This window comes from Mesoplodon bidens (assembly GCF_964165515.1).
Source record: "Mesoplodon bidens genome assembly, chromosome: 11".
In the NCBI taxonomy this organism is placed as follows: Eukaryota; Metazoa; Chordata; class Mammalia; order Artiodactyla; family Ziphiidae; genus Mesoplodon; species Mesoplodon bidens.
This window is the reverse complement of record NC_138167.1, coordinates 26,374,973-26,392,787: the sequence shown is the minus strand read 5'-3', so window position 1 is coordinate 26,392,787 and position 17,815 is coordinate 26,374,973. Positions and strand designations below refer to the sequence as shown.

Below are 17,815 nucleotides of genomic sequence, written 5' to 3'. Positions count from 1 at the left end.
TATTTACTTCCTTCTAAAATCCTAAAGTCTTTCATAGGTCAAAAATCCTAGTTTCTCTTACTCTCAAAAAATGAAAACAAAAACAAAAAATGGAATAATAAACCACAGTAAAAAATAAATAAATAAAATTCACTTGCTCCAAATACATACTCCAAACCACTCCTATTAAAAAACCAGAGCTACTTAGATTATTGCAAAGAGCAAAACTATGACGCATGGGTAAGGTTTTAATAGTGTCATATGGTCTTACATGACCTCACTGTAACAGACATTGGTTCTTCCTGTCAATTTACTGTGGTAAATCAGAGCCTGCAGAATCTCGCTCTATTCCACCAAGTGCTAGTTTAAGCTGTAATAACTGGGGTAAAACCGGACAGCCACACTGCAGGCACACTGACCTCACTGAACAAGGAATAAAAACTTCCATTCAAGTCCTATAGATCCAATGCAACACTAACCCATACTTTTTAGGGCCTGTTCCTACTGGAAATACCTCATTAAAAACATATAATTATTTTTCATACTGGCAGTGGACTCTGCCACAGGTAACATCCCTTCACCAGATTGGCCCAAATGCTCACATTACATCCTATCTGCTCTTAGAACAATTTTGCTTAAAATGCCATACATTATAGCACATCTCTCCTTAGCGCCAACCTTCAAGTTTTGCATCAAAAAATGACTTTCAATCTGTTAACTCTGAAAGAGCGAAAGAAACTGATTTGGAAAAATATATTGAAAAAAACTGATATGGAAAAACTGCATGTTTTGTGCATGGAGAGGAGGAATACAAACAGTGGGTTACCAAAATAGTGAGGATCAGAGGACTCAGTCTTTCGGATACTGACCCATTCGAGGCTTCCCAAAGCTACGCCCGAATCTGAGGATACAGGCTCTGGCATGCACTATGGATAGGGGTCAGGGCTCCATCCCCTCCTTTTATTATGCAGTCACTGGACATGGCCCTGGGAATCTGCAAACATGCTATTGAATCAACTTGCCATGAGAAACAAAAAAAATTTCAGTGGAAATAAATCATTCTAGGAAAGATTACTATAATTTAAGATATCAAAGGTATTAAAAATCCTACTTCTGAGGGGGAGATGTTGAAGTTTAAATATTTATGACTCAAGTTCCCATAACTGATTAAGAACAGAAACTACTTTTTTCTAGAACTTGTTAGTAAATACAGTCTCACAAATGAGGGACACTGTAGTTTTGTACTTGGTCACAATTTCCAGAAGATCTTAAAGTATTTCTAAGCTATGATTCATTACATAAATAACAATGCATCCTGCAAATAACTTTTGAAATCACCTAATGGGAAACCATTCCCAAATATTACACTAGAATGAATGGAAATATTTGGCTTCAAGGATGAGAGTGAAGTTATACTTACTGTTTAATTATATACAGACTTTTGGTGACACATAAAAAATCCTTCTGATAAAATTTTTTAAAAATTCTATTTAAGTCAGTGATGGGAATTCTAAGGAAAAACAACTGAGGGTCATATAAGTAGAAAAGCAACTTATGTGAGCTTTTTTTTATCTTTAAGTGAGAAATCTACATTTCGGCTACCTTTGTGAACCGTCAGGACTAAAGAATATAAAATTATAGCTAATAAATACGAATGGAAATATAGCATGAATTTTGTTATTGCCAGTATCTCTTCACAAACCTAGTACAGTACAGGGGTATGGGGAGAGGGGAAACAGGGACTGAATGGATACAGAAGACCCACATTAAATAAAATGGGTCAGAAAGAAGAGATGGGACAGGCCCACAGGAGTTAAATTCAAGCATATGAAGTGAGAGGTAAAGAAACAGAGACAACTTCCTGCGTTTCCAACCCAGATATCTAGTGACCAATGGAATGACCCCAAGGAGTAACAACACACAAAGTGACATACACAGATACACAGGAAATGAGATCTACACAGCACACAATGTGATGAGAAGGCTGGGGCACAGAGCACTGCACACAGGTAATATATAATATAATATAATATGAATGAGAATTCATATTAGGGCAAGAGTAGCATTTTAAAAATACACTCTTTCTAAAGGCCTACCAAACCTAATGGAATAAAATACTCTATTTTTTATTTTAAAATCTGTAACTCTATCATACTTTTTTAAAAACCAGCTTTCTTTTCCCCTCTGCCTTCTCCCATTGTAAGTTAGCTCTTACCTGCCTCCTTCAAAGCGACTGATGAGATCTGATATCTTACTGGGTTTTTCTTTTGAGACACAAGAAGCAGAGGCAGGTTTAACTTCCTCCATCCTTGGTTTTGCACTAGATAAAGCTTTATGCCTGGGGGTTTGGTGTATATTGGACGAAGGTGAATTCTGCAGGTGTAGTGGCTTTGGAGGCACTGTAGAAAAAGAATTAATAGAATTCAGTACTTCACTGATATTTGTTCCTTAACAAAAGAATTCTGGTGTCCTGGGTGTAAAAATCTTTACCATTATCAACCTTTTGTAAAGGGGTCTGTCAAATTTGTACTGAACCTTAACCAAGAAACTTTTATCTATCTTGGACATTTACTCTGTGTCCTGTAGAAATCCCATTCCAAGATTCAAGTGGTTCTTTTAATTTTAAGTGATTTTAAATATGGCTTTATTAAACATCTATGGATCTACATATGGCTATGACATTCTAAACTCTATTAGAGATAACATAGCAGTTATTTATCTATACAAAGAAAGGAAAGCACTAAATTTGAAACTAATTCCTAGACATACACTGCTTGCTATAAAACAGATTTTCTAATAACAGGGTGATAACAGATATACCAGAAACCAGAGCTAGTAGGTTAGACATAAAAGCCAACAAAAAAACCAACAAACAACAGTAATATAATATTGCACTACTTAGAGCATCTTCCCAGTTAAAAGCACCTTATCTCATTTGACCTTAGATGAAATTTTTTCTTTATAGTCCTCTGAGTTAGATCATTATTTGCCTCCTACGTCTATGAAGTCTCAGAGAGCTTAAGTGATTGGCCTGGCGTAACAAGGGTGATCATATTTCATAACTGGTACCCAGACTCTAGCTCCTTCCATTATAAGCACTGCTCCTCATCATAAATCTGCAAAAGGTGGTTATAGAAGTTCTATTACTATTGTCTGCTACATTAATAGTTGCCTAGCATTAATATACCACAAATCATTTGGTAACTAATAAGTCCTCCACTCAATTAATAGAATAGTAACAGATCATTTCCAAAATACTAAAATCTACAGGTTTTCCGTAACAGATGAGAAATTCTGTAGATGATAAAATATAATATGTCACAAATATTTAATCAGTACAGGAATTACTTCAGTTTTGAAAACCAATACAGTATCATTTTTCTCAATTAACATTCTGGGTAAAAGAATATATAACTATACATGTTTTAACAAATCAAATAGAATCATCTCCTTTTTTCTTTTTTTAAACCCTTTTCCTAACTTCTGGAAAAAGGGTGGGGAATCATGTCTTCTTCTAATTACATGCCCCATTTTCCCAGAGCTGTTTACCCTGGTTTTCAGTAATCTCATCTCTTTTATGAACTTAGCTAGCTGACAGCTGCCTGATGCTCACTGGCCCAGATTTCATCATTTCTGTGTCTGTTATCAATTCTTACAGAGAAGGGAGAAAAAAACATATACACACACACATATGTACACGTGTGTGTATGTGTGTGTATATATATATATATATATATATATATATATATATATATATATATACACACAATGAGCTACAGGTATAACAATTTACCTCTTTCCCTGTCAACACAAACAAGAAGAAAATTCCAGTGAAAAAATGAAATGCTTCTTTTTATGAAAATGATACTATTTTCCAAGACGTACTTGGGGGTGGGGGTGGGGGTGGGATGCTTAGTATAGTATCCATTGGAAAGGAAGGGGCTTACACAAGTGTGACATTTGTTCATTTTAAGGAAAAAGTTCCTGTGTAGAACAAATATATACCAAAATAGTAAACCAGGACAATATTCCACCCCCCAAATAGTTTTAATATTAGGAATAATTTCAATATTCCTAACCAGAATATTCAAAGAAGTGAATGTGTTCTTTATCATTCTGTGTGTAAAGATTGTTATAAAATAACTCTTCCATCTAGAGTTTACTCAGTGAACATTCCTTCTTTGATACTTGAAAGATGCAAATAAAATGATATGTATCAGCCAGTCAGTTTCTCAGAGATGACTCCACCGACTTTTCCCATCTCAATTATGCCTCTTTTAAACTGCATCATAGCACTGTGTACTTTTTCTCTAAAGTGCTTATAATAAATTATTGTATAATTATTAAGTAGTAATAAGCAGCATTAAATAATAGATCAGCAATAAAATATTAAATGCATTATAGAAATAAAGCTTTCTCTTCCACAAGTCTGGAGTCCTGTTAGGGTAAGGAATATGTTTGTTTTGATCATAATTATATTCACAGTAACTACCTGCACAGAGCTTGGCAAATTTGTGTCATCACAAATGTGTCATCAAGGAGCTCATATTCTAACGGGGAGACAGTTTAAAGATGTTGATAAAGCAGAGCACGGGGTACACAGTTAATTTAGAGGCACAGAGGAGACATCTATTTCAGCAAGAGAGACAATCCAAATGTGTATATTCACTGGTTTATGATACATTTTAAATAAAAGAGCACAAATGCTACATGGTATATGACAAAAATCCCAAGAGGGTCATGAATGGCTAAAGTGTCAGAAACACTGTCTTAGAGGAAAACAATGCATACTCTGATGAAAAGACATAACTGACAAGTGAAAATGATTCTTTTCTCTTGCTTTCATCATTTTTGATTTTTCTTTTACACTATGGAGGTCAACGTTTCCAAATGCTCTCTGGACATCTCCTAGGTGTCCTATCAGCACCTCTGGTTCATTATGTCTGAAACTCTACTAACTACTTCTTCCCCCGCAGTCCAAAGGATGTAAACAGAAAAAAGTGTTCAATCTAACCAATAATCAGAGAAATGCAAATTAAATCCACAATACCACTTCAGCCCCATCAGATTAACCAAAATTTCAAAATCTGACATTACCAAATGTCACTGAGGCTGTGAAGCAATGTGAACTAATACATTTTGAGAGGGATTATAAATTAATACAACTGCTAAGATCTCTCCCTCCCTTCTCTCTCTCTCTCTCTCTCTATGTGTGTGTGTGTGTATATATATATATATATATATATATATATATATATATAGACACAAACTTACACACATATATATATATTTCCAAAATATATATCATAGAGAAATTCTTACATATCTACACAGGGTTTTTAATTTTTTTAAACTTTTTTTTTGATCCCAACAAATATTTATTGAATACCTATTAAGTTCTATGCACTTGACCATATCAATGAACAAAGGGAAAGATAAGAAACAAAAAATAATAAGTAAACCAGGTATCAGAAGGTAGTAAATGCTAAGAGGAAAGGGGAGGGGCTAAAAGAACAACACAGGGGATCTGGAGTGTAGGGAGTGGGGGAAAAGGGCATACTGCAGTATTAAGTAGGGTGTTCAGAGTGGGCCTCTTTGAGAAATTCAGATTTGAACAAAGACTTAAAGAAGTTGAGGGAATTATTTGGGGAAGAGCATTCTACCAGCTAGAGAGAAAGCTAGAGACTAGTGGAGGCCAATGTGACTGGAGCCAAAGGAACAGGCAGAGCAGGTATTGAGGTCAGAGGGAGGGCCTGAGAAGGCAGAACCTGTGGAGTGCTGTAAGGATTTAAATTCCTGTAGAGCTCTGAGTTGAGGGATGATATGATATAGCTTAAATTCCAACAGCACCACACTGGCTGCTAGGTAGAGAATGTAGGGAAGTAGGGTGGGAGCAGGGTAGGAACAGGGAGAAGAGTTAGTGATGCTGAAAGTTCGGCTTCTGTGCACTGGTGCTGTATTGAATCTCAGAGACAGAGTTTGGGGTGAAGTATAAAAGAATCGCTGTATTGCTTTGACAGGCAAAGGGGGCACAGAGGGCACCTGCCCCAAAAAGCTGTGTCCCAACCTAGGAGGATTTGACAAGGAGTTTTATAGAAATGGGTCAAGGGTGAGGTTGCTGATAAGATTAGGGTGTGTGTAGGGCCTGCACTCCTCTAATCTGGTCTCAGGTAATCTTGATGAGTTTCTCTGGTTCCTTTAATGCAGCCTCAGTTGGAATTCTCTGGTATGAAGAATGCTGACATCTTAAAAAGCTTAAAGACCTAGTTCTGTGTATCCCTTGAGGTGGAACCAGGACTTTTCCCCAAGGCTGCACTATTGTTTCTCAGCTGCCTCTCCCTTGTCTTTGCATCCCTTCCCTTCCCGGATTAGCAACGGTTGGAATCTGTCCTTTGGAACACAGAGAAGGTCATGAAGGCTGGAGTCAAGAAATGGGGGACAGAAAGGCTTCAGTGCCCAGGAGCCCCATAGGGTCCTGCTTGGTTTCATTAAGAGGTTACTATATAATGGTGTTTAAAATGAGGCAGTGAGAAATAGTTAGATTCCAGATATATTTTAAAATTAGTTTTCCTGAAAAAAAAAAAAAAGTAGTTTTCCTGAGAGATTAAACGTGAGGTTTGAGAGAAAGAAAGGAGAATCAAGAATGACTCAGACATTTGGCCTGCCCAACTGGCAGGATGGAACTGTCATCAACTGACACAATAGGTAAAGCAATTTTTGGAGAGATCGGTAGGCTAGTCAAGGACATTCTAAGTTTGAGATATCTAGTTGACTATAAATAAAATGGGCTCTACTATAGCCAATTTTACGGATAGTAAATAAAACCAAAAAAATTAATTATTCAAATATTTCCAAGTATGCAAAATAATTATTGAGAATGAAAAAGAAACTAATTGCCACTGTCTACTGAAAGAAAAATGCATAAGGAAAAGTTATAAGTTTTATTCAGGGACCTTACTAAGGACTCAAGCCAGGGAGACAGCCTCTCAGCCCTGAAGAACTGCTCCAAAGAGGTAAGGGAAGAACCAAGATATATATGAACTTTTTTTTGCTGGGAAAAACATGTAATCAAGCACAGAATGATTACTGCTAATCACCAAGAATAGACAGACATCTCAAGTTAATGATTTTAGTGCTTTTCTATGTAGGGAAGATTCAAGAATCTGGGGTCACTGAAATTTTTCCTTAGATAGGTATCTTAACTTTCTGGGGGATGGTATATCCAAGCAAAGAATGCTTCCTGGTTTTCTCCATCCTAAATTCCCCTCAGGGTGCGCAGTGGGTGGGTTATTAGCTTGATTCCTGTAGAACTGGAATGGCAGTAACACTTTTTTTCTTTACACCAGTTTAAGTTTGGGGACTACCATTTGTAACATATTATACTTTCAGAATGAAACATTACACATAGAATGCTTTACTTTAGAAGCAGATGAAATGAATTATTCAGTTGAGTAAATTGAGTGTATTTACTTAAATTATTTGAACAATAATGTGGCTTTCAAAGTTGATGAAAATTTTTTAAACATTAAGGCTTAATGATTGAGAAGTGACACTATGTGGGCTTTATCAAAATAATTAACTATGGAGAATGTTGTGGATCAAAGCTCCTAAGAAAAAAAGTACAACTATCTTTAATTGCTAAGAAGTTCTTTTGAGTTATGTCTAGCATGGCAGAAAATAGACCAATATTAAAAGTGGTGAACAAGAAAGACATATTGGAGTTGCTCAGTAATTTGTTTGACTGGTAGGATTGGTAAGAAGTGAATAAAGCATTGTTTCCCAAGGCCTTAGGGTATTTTCTGAGGCAAAACAAGCCCTAACTATAGAAGGAATCCATTTCAAAAGCTACAGGCTTACATTCAAATGAAAGCTTATCTAATCTAAAATTTAGCTCTTTTATCCTTTTGAAAAATATAATTCTTCAAAAATATCTACTTGTTAGTAATTTTTAAAATTGAGATATAATTGACATATAACGTTATATTAATTTCAGGTATACAGCACAATGATTTGATATTGGCATATACCACAGTAAGTCTAGTTAACATCTGTCAACACACACAGTTACACGTTTTTTTTTCTTGTGATGAGAACTTTTAAGATTTCTTAGCAACTTTCAATTATATAATACAGTATTATTGACTATAGTCACTATCTAAATCCTCAGGATTTATTTACTTATTGGTAATTAATAAACACAAAAACATAAACTTGATGTTGTTCCAGACACATACTACATAATCACCACTAATAAAAAGTCAGTTCTCTCCTTTTAAACATCACCAAAATAAATTGTAACCATGATATTATCAGCACTCCACATGAGAAGCAAACACATAAATAAGATTCAATTATGAGCTATTTTTAGGATCTAGATCAGAGTTTCTCAAACTACTGACATTTCCGGTCAGATAATTCTTTGTTAGGGAGGTGGAAAAGGCTGGCCTGTGCACTGTAGGATGTTGAGCAGCATCCCTAGCCTCTACCCACTAAATGTCAGTAGCAACTCCCAAATGTTGTCGCAAGCAAAAAAGCCTCCAAATAATACTCATGGGGTCAAGAGGGGTACAACAGGCCTGCAAAATTATCTCCAGCTGAGAACTACTGATCTAGAATAACAGTCTTCAACTGAATGAAAATTCCATAATGGATCTTGAAGCCTCAACAGCCTCATCATGCATAACTTATAAGGGAGTTGCAAGGAAGTGGGCAGAAAGGTGTCAGTGTGATAATCCTTCACTCTGAGCAGGAAGTCTCCGTTAGCATCCCCTTCATTTCTCAGCCTCAGTCACCAAAATGGTCCTAAGGATTTGGAGAAATTAAAAGTAGCTTCTCTCTACTAGAGGGTGGGAAATACTATCTGTCAGCAAGTCAATAAGTAGTGCTCAATCTATTTGGCAGCTGATCTGACAATACCAAGATGTAGCCTCATTTCAGGACGCTGCTCTCTTTATGGCACAAAGTCTATGTTTTAAACAAAGAACAGCCGAAACTAAAAGAGACATGATGATGGAGCAGGATTCATTCAGTAAGTATTACTGAAGGCCTGCTATGCTGTGTGCTAGGCACAGGGAATGTAGTAGTGTAAAAGGCAGAAAAAATAACCAACATGGATGAGTTACATATATAGTAGACCAACCTGTAATGAATGAGAAAAACCAAAGCAGGGATGATCAAATATGAGATTTAAGGGGTGATGGTGGGGTTAAAATTTTAGCTAGGGGGGCCAGGGAAGGGCCAAACAATGAGTGAGAATATTTTGAAAAAGAAGTATAAAGTACTCTATGTAGTTTATTTACTATCTGGAAATACTCTGTCGTTATGTAAAATTATATATATAAAACTATATATATTCAAGATAGGAAGTAATTATATATATTTAAATAGCAATACATTGACTTCAATATAACTACAAACAGCAAAAAGCAAGGTCAGTGTTTTCTCCCCTAAAGAATGGGATTATTTGGCACATGGCAGCTCAGGAAGGACACTGCTAGAATTTATCTCAATGAACTAAAAAAACAATGAAGTAATGCAATGCATCTTTCCAAAAGTCTTTATAAATAATGAAATTCATGCTTTTGATCTGGGCAATTACATAAAATTGAATTGTATTTATTTCTTATATTTTTTTTACCTTATTTGAGGTCAGCTTAGGTCTAATGAGCAATATGGAATTTTGTATTGTGCAAATAAAATGGCTTAAATCATGATCAGAAAAATTTCTATTTTCATATTCACAATGTTATAAGGAATATGGCCAAAGATTAAGGTTATAAACTCATGAATGAGCTAGTCATTTGAATCTCCAATTATCTGACCTTGTTTGATAGCCATATGCCATACCACCACCAATAGAGCTAGCAGTGAGAACAAAAAGAAAAATATCCCATAACCTGGAAGACTCCATTTTACCCCCATTAAAGATCTCTTCCAGAAATTCTTAAAACATAAGAACAAGAAAGAGACCAAAGTAAACACAAAATAATCCAAATAAAAATTGATTTTTCCAAAGTATAGTGATTCTGAAAATGCCTAGTACTCTTTCTTGGCTGAATGTTCAGCATTTGATATAAATGAAAATATATTAGAAAGAAACTACATATTAAGCCACAGTGTAGCATAGTTTTGTGTTTGTTACACTTCAAAAGGCCTTGCTCTCAATCATCAAAATTTTAATTCTGTGCTTAAGTTAATACACAGTTTACTAGAAATTTATTATTAAAAGAAAGTGGTCACTGAACAAAGCATTCAGAGATTTCCACCATTATAATTTTTCCCCTTGTTGGATGCTCAATTCCTGGATAGAGGGACTCTTTTAATTCTGTGGATGACTTTACTAGGAAGTCTGAAAAGCCCCAGTTCCTTAATATCGCAAAATCACATTCTTGCTAAGTATATTAAAGCACTGTTTTAGAACAATCTGTTTCACAGACCCTCTGACATCTAGCAAGTCATGATGACTTTCTGACACACACGTTAATTTGTTACATATTTATTATGCAAACAGTAAGTTAGGCTCTTGTACTTTGTCACGCATAATGCATGAAGAGATCACATTTCCATTAAGGGGGCATGTAAACAGAAAAGAACCATAATAGAGATATACATAAGGTGTTTTTTAGGAGTAGAAACCCCACCTGAGTAGGTTCACAGACTGACTTTTCTCCTGAAAAAATAAATGCACCCAGTTCCTCCCATTTAGAGCTTAAAACTCTTTCTTAGTGATCATCATTCTTCTGTGTTGCCTTCATCAATGAAGAAAGCATGCAACCTGATCAAAAAAACCCCATCACCATACCTTGTGGCTTTGGACTTGCAGCTGAGTGTTTTGCTGGAGTTTTCCCATTTATTCCCTGAGCCTCTTCATCAGATACATTCTGATCAATCAGTGTGGTTGTGCTGCTCGTCAAGCAAGGTGAAACTATAGTGATCTTTGGACAGGTACTGCTGCCTGAAGAGTTCAAAAAGAAAAGACAGGTAAATGCAGAGGCGGAGCATAACTACATCTCAGGACTTAATTTCTTCTGACCCCATAAAACAAAAACAGTCACAGTTACAAGAGTATGCATTGAAATACATTTCCCACGTGTGCTGGCCTTGACAAAGAGTTTTCCTGAGAAAGATCTCATTCCATGTGCTTGAGAAACCTTATAATACCTGCTGACAGAGACTGCTGACTACTACACACACACACACACACACACCCCTCTCTTTCTCTCCCCGCCCCCCGCCCCTTTCCTTGCAGGGCCATGGAAAGGGCAGAATGCAGCTGCTATGATGCAGGTGAAGGAGAGGACCAGAGGGCCCCAGCACTAATCTGTTAAAAGCGTTCCTTTCCAGCATCCAGTCAGTCACCAGTCATTGAGTGGTTCAAAAGAACAAAGCAGGAAAGCACGAACATGACAGCTGACCTAAAGACTCTAGAAGAATGGCTTGATTAAAAATGAAGAAATCACACACACACACACACACACACACATACACACACACATACCATGCCCCTCTCTCACTAGCTTACTCAGACTCCAAATCAACGTATTATTAATACCCATGTTTTCAAAAAAAGAAAAAAAGACTGACGAGAGTATGTAGATAATATTCATATTTAGTTACAACTCAAAAATCTTTGAAACACTGCAGTGCTTTAAAAAACTGAAGTACATCATGAGGCATAGATGGAGAACAGATTAATTCTTAGTTCAATTTCTGATGTAAGAAGTTAAATACTGAATTTCAGAGACTTTTAAAGAAATCATAAGCCCGTGTTTTCTCTTTAAACGCATGCTAAATTTTCCTTTCTTCTAGTTGACATGGTGATATTAACAACAGATTAGACCCTGTTTAGGAGAAAATAAAATTTCTACCAGGAAATTCACTATCGTTAAATAAAAGTCTGCCATTTAAGAAACTATCATTTGACTAAAAAACAGTTTCATTTTTACAGAATCCAAATATTTAAAATGAGAACTATTAAAGATAAAGGGCCTTAATAATTATTCAAAACAAGAAAAGCTAATAAAACCCAATCAACTTTTTATTGAGTAAAAAAATTCCCTTTTACTTCAATTGATTGGGTAATATTGATTAAAAACTACAATATTGCTTTATTTTCTGTGCTCCCCTTAAAATATATCTAGGTAAAACAAATTTTAGAAGATATTAACAGTTCCAAGTATTGTCTGAGAAGTTATTAGAGACCCAATGCTAAAACACATTAAATGAGTTTCATCAGACACCCTTCTGCTAAAATGGGCTGCCAATTAAATTAAGCATTGTTTAGCCAAATAAAGGCCTTGAATGCAAGATTTAAGGAACATTTTATTTGACAGCATATTATAAATTATAAACAGAAGAAATTATAAACAGAAGAAATAAAAGCTTAGTCTTCAAATGTGTGATCCTATCTACCTTCTTAGAAAAGCCACATGAAGTAGGCAAAGCATATTCCTAAAATCCACAGTGAACCATCCAACCACTCAGCCTCTTAGGGGCATTAGGATGTTTGTTCCACAATGATCCCAAGAATGGCTTAGTATCTGAAAGGCCACCTGCTGGGGTCTAGTGAAGGATGGCCTTGGGGCAGAAACGGTGAAAAGCCACAGCCCAACTACAAATCAGAGGCAGAAACTGTAACTTGACAGTAAAATGAGACACTGTGAAAGCAAGAATGCAGCTTTAGAGATGATTTATAGCAACAAAACTATAAAAGGGGGCAGCTAAGGGGTAAATGAGTAAACGAATTAAACTGAATCTTTAAAAAATAGATCACCACTGTTACATATTAAAATATGAAACTACTTTAATAATTAACCTATTTAGAAACAAAACATGTCTTGAGTAAATAATTTTTAATTGAAAACTAGGCACTTAATTTCTGGATAGCAAGCTTGCAGGATCTGATGGGTTTACAAGATCATATTTATTAGAGAACATCTCAGATGAATGTGATGAAATGCCTGCAGTAGGAGATCAAGTACACATCTATTTTCTTTTGAATCCATTAAAGTCATGATTACAAATCTTTTGCCAGTGATAATAAATCCACAGCCAGAAACTACATTTCAGATCATTATTTAAAACCCATTTCCAAACTTCAGCCATTATCACAAGGTATGAAAATATGGTGAAAGACACAGAAAACACATTCTTAAAAGGTTGTTAAAAAAATAAAAATAGGGCCTCCCTGGTGGCGCAGTGGTTGAGAGTCCGCCTGCCGATGCAGGGGATACGGGTTCGTGCCCCGGTCTGGGAGGATCCCACATGCCGCGGAGCGGCTGGGCCCGTGAGCCATGGCCGCTGGGCCTGCGCGTCTAGAGCCTGTGCTCCGCAACGGGAGAGGCCACAGCAGTGAGAGGCCCACATACCGCAAAAAGAAAAAAAAAAAAAATAAATAAAAATAAAAATAAAAATAAAAAAAAGCAAAGACAAATATGCAACAGAGACCATGCAAAGCTTGAAATCTTTACTATTATTTACTATCTGGTCCTTTACAGGAAAAGTTTGCTGACCATGGTCTAGGTCAAACACATAATGGTAAAGGAAGTTTGACTAAAATTAGGCAGCACCATTTCATTAAATCATCTAACATCCTGGATATTAGCAACACAGAGGAATACTTCTTTTTGCTTGTTTATAACTGACTCAGCCTGTTCACATTTGGAGACAGTCCTTATTTGGGTACCAGTTGCATAACAGGGACTTGAAACCAAAATTGTAACCAGATGGTCTACCTATTCAAGAAATTTTATATTATAGAGGCTTTCAGATTCCAATTTACCAAGACCCAGTATGAGTGATTAAACAGGTATCTCTGGGCGCAGATACAACCAGTTACATTATGTTAGCATAGGGAGAGGGGTCCTATTTACTGTCTCTTCTTGAGGATTGGTAATCTATTTAGGTACTGGTCCTAACCATTTTGCATTCCTCTGTCTTATGCTTGCTGGGTCATATCTCCTGTAAGAACTGTCTAGACAGATGTAACTGCAGGGTATCCTCAGATATTCTCAGTTAATCCAGCCTCATCTTTGACTGCATAAACCTCCCTGTTCCAACTGGAGAGGTTCCCACTATGGCTTAACTTTCATTTATGTGTCTTCTGCATAGTACTTGTGAGTGGCAGATAATCTCTCTGACTGGTTAGGGTAACTCTGTCTCCTATTTGCAAAATTTTGTGTTGGGTTGTTAACGTTTTGCCAACTTATTCTTGAATGGCTCTTTCACAAATTAAGGTTGGATTTACTCCAAGGCGAAGTCCGTTCACTTCTTGATTCTTCAGGCCTGATCCCTTGTCATGGTATCCATGACCTCAGATCACATCTTTATGGCCATGTCTATAGTGCCTCACCCAACCATAACATCTCTCCCAACTGCACCAAGTCTCTAGCCCAGAAGATCTCCATGGACTCCACCCTCAGGACAAGAGGATCTCTTGATTTAAGAGCACAGAGTAGTTTTCTAAGGGAAACAATCTTCCTAGGTGTATATTGTCCAGAACGAAAGATATACTTAAAAAAGAAAAAAGAAAAAAACACCAATATTTTGAAATAATCTTAGATTTACAGAAGAGTTGTACCCAGGCTCTTAGGTTAGCACCTTATGTAACTACAGTATGTTATCAAAAGTAAAAATTTAATATTGGTACAATACTAGGCCACAGATTTCATTCAGATTTCACCATTTTTTTCACTAACATTCTTTTTCTGTCACAGGATCCAAACCAAGATATCATGTTGCATTTAGTTCTCCAATCTGTGAGAGTTACTCGGTCTTTGCTCATCTTTCATGACCCTGGCAGTTTTGAAGAGTACTGGTAAGTATTTTGTAGAATGTCCCTCAAACTGGGTTTCTCTGATGTTTTCTCATGATTAGACTGGGTTTACAGGTTTGGGGGAAGAACATCACAGAGGTGATGTACCCATCTCACTGCATTACATCACTGCATGATATCAACATGATTATCATGTGGTGTTAACCTTGGTCACTGAGTAAGGTGGTGTCTGACAAGTTTCTACACTGGAAAATATTCTATTTATAAGACACTTTTCAACAGTCTTCTCCTATCATCCCTTCAAAGACTCCCCACCTGTCCCACAGTTCTGGATATGGGTCATATCTCCCATGTGCTATTTAAAATGCCTGGATTGGGCTTCCCTGGTGGCGCAGTGGTTGAGAGTCCGCCTGCCGATGCAGGGGACACGGGTTCGTGCCCCGGTCTGGGAGGATCCCACATGCCGCGGAGCGGCTGGGCCCGTGAGCCATGGCTGTTGAGCCTGCGCGTCCGGAGCCTGTGCTCCGCAACGGGAGAGGCCACAACAGTGAGAGGCCCGCATACCACAAAAAAAAAATAAATAAAATAAAATAAAATGCCTGGATTAAGAGATCAATTGCACTTTTTAAAAAAGCAATTAAAGTTATAAAACTCATGGTTTACAACTCATTTGTCAATGAGGAACAAATCCTGAGCAAGGAAATTTATTTCAGAAAACGACTTCAGTTTCCCAAACTTCAAGAACTCAATAATAGGGGCTTCCCCGCTGGCGCAGTGCTTAAGAATCTGCCTGCCAATGCAGGGGACGTGGGTTCGTGCCCCGGTCCGGGAAGATCCCACATGCCGCGGAGTGGCTGGGCCCGTGAGCCATGGCTGCTGGGCCTGCGCGTCCAGAGCCTGTGCTCCACAACGGGAGAGGACACAACAGTGAGAGGCCCGCATACCGCAAAAAAAAACTCAATAATAAAATCCATACCCACGTCCACCCCACCCTGCCAAATAATAAGCAAACCACAAAGGATCTTAAGAAGAAAATATGATGGACAGTTTAAGAAATTTCCTTGGACCTAGAAAATCTAATTTTAGGAATCTAATCTACAGAAACAATCTTGTATGTGTAAAAGTATATGCATATGGACAGTCAATGCAACATATGCAGCTGTGAAAAACAGAAAAACAAAAATAAGACTGGGAAGATTTCCAAGATATTATTAAATAAAAGACAAAAAACTAGAAAATATGTACAATATGATCCCACTTTAAAAAAAGAAATAAGATACATACAAACGTGTATAACTGTACTGAAATGAATGTAAGGTAACATGGCAAGGGGATGGGGTAGGGTGAGAGAATGAATGAGAACTTTTATGTTTTGCTGTCCATACAGCAATATCATTTAAATCTTTTATAATGAAAATGTACTTATTAATTACTTATATAAAAAAGAGAAAAATCTATGAAAGTCGCCAAGTATATGTACTACAAATTATTTTTAAAAGTATATCCTTTACATGTGTACACCTATGTTCATAGCAGCATTATTCATAATAGATAAGATGTGGAAGCAAACCAAGTATCTGTTGACGGATGAATGGATAAACACAAATATGGCATATACATACAATGGAATATTATTCAGCCTTAAAAAGGAAGGAAATTCTGATACATGCTATAACATGGATGGCCTTGAGGCCATTGTGCTAAGTGAAATAAGCCAGTTGAAAAACACAAATACCTTATGATTCCATTTAAATGAGGTACATAGAGTAGTCAAAATTGGAGACAGAAAGTAGAATAGTGGTTGCCAGGGAGTGGAGGGATAGGAGAATGAAGTTATTGTTTTACAAAAGTTAAGTTTTACAAGATCAAAAGAGTTCAGTGCATGGATGATTGTCACAGTAACACAACAATGTGAGTGTACTTAATGCCCATGAACGGTACACTTAAAATAGTTAAGATGGTAAACTTTATATTATGCATTTTTAACATAAAAATTTTAATTAAAAAAGCATATCCCTTGCTTAATAAAAGAAAAGTAAAGAAATACTAATATATTCAATTGCCTACTTAGCATCTCTACTAGTATGTCTAAGAACTAACTCACACCCAAATCTGACACCCTTGTCTCCCAACTCTCACTCAAAATTAACTGCCTTTACCATCCTCTCCATCTCAGTTAATGGCAACCTCATCTGTGCTTAGGACAAAAAGCTTGGAGGTGTCCTAAAGTCCTCTCCTTTTCTCTCAGACTCTATAGCCTATCCATCAAGAAATTCTGTTGACTCTACCGTCTACCACTACCACCTGCTCAGCTACTATTCTGACCTAAATTACCACAATCTTTGACTGGATTACAGCAAGACCTTCCACCTGGTCTCCCTGTGCCTACCCTTCCTTGTCCTCTGTATGTGTTTTCAAACAGGCCAGAGAGATCCCTTTTAAAACCCAAGTCAGATCATGTCCCTCCTGTGCTTAAAATTCTTCCATGGCTCCACATTTCACTCACAGTTTAACATCTCAACTCTTTACAGTGGCTGACAGGCTCTACATGATCTGACCTTAGTCCCCTTGCCACTGACCTCATTGCCTAGTATTGCCCCCTTGCTCACTCCATGCTAGTCATACTGGTTCCCTGCTATTCCTCCAACGGGCCAAGCACGCTTTACAGCCTTTGGTCTAGCTGTTTTCTGCTGGAATGCTCTTCCCCCAGATAACTGCTTTCTCCTCACATCTTGGCTCAAATTGCATCTTGTCAACATGGACTACACTGACCACTCCATCTAGTATTACTGTTACTCACAGGGTTTCCCTCCCACCCCCACCCCATAGCCCTTATCACCTTCTAAGAGACTACATTATTTATTTTCTTAATTGTCTGTCTCCCCTGGTTAGAATGTAAGCCCTGGGAACATCTCAGGAATACCACCTGCCACATAAGTAGATGCTCAGTAAATAATTGTTGAAGAAATGAATTCTAGATACTTCAGGAAAGTTTCTCTTCATCTGCTTACATTCTCATTTTCTATTTCATGAGAAGTGTTTTCTAAGTTCCAACAATAAAGG

The 17,815-nt window shown here is 37.0% G+C and overlaps 1 protein-coding gene across 3 annotated transcripts in view; it reads right to left on the bottom strand.

Annotated features, from left to right (window-relative positions):
- FGD4 (FYVE, RhoGEF and PH domain containing 4) overlaps nt 1-17,815 on the bottom strand; it is a 208,799-nt gene that overhangs the window by 66,228 nt on the left and 124,756 nt on the right. For all 3 annotated transcript variants that reach the window (XM_081248999.1, XM_081248998.1, XM_081249000.1), the window contains exons 2-3: nt 10,781-10,933; nt 2,195-2,378 (exon numbers count right to left, since the gene is read on the bottom strand). In XM_081248999.1, coding sequence (XP_081105125.1) covers nt 2,195-2,378; nt 10,781-10,933 — 337 coding nt within the window. The remainder of the gene's footprint in view (nt 1-2,194; nt 2,379-10,780; nt 10,934-17,815) is intronic.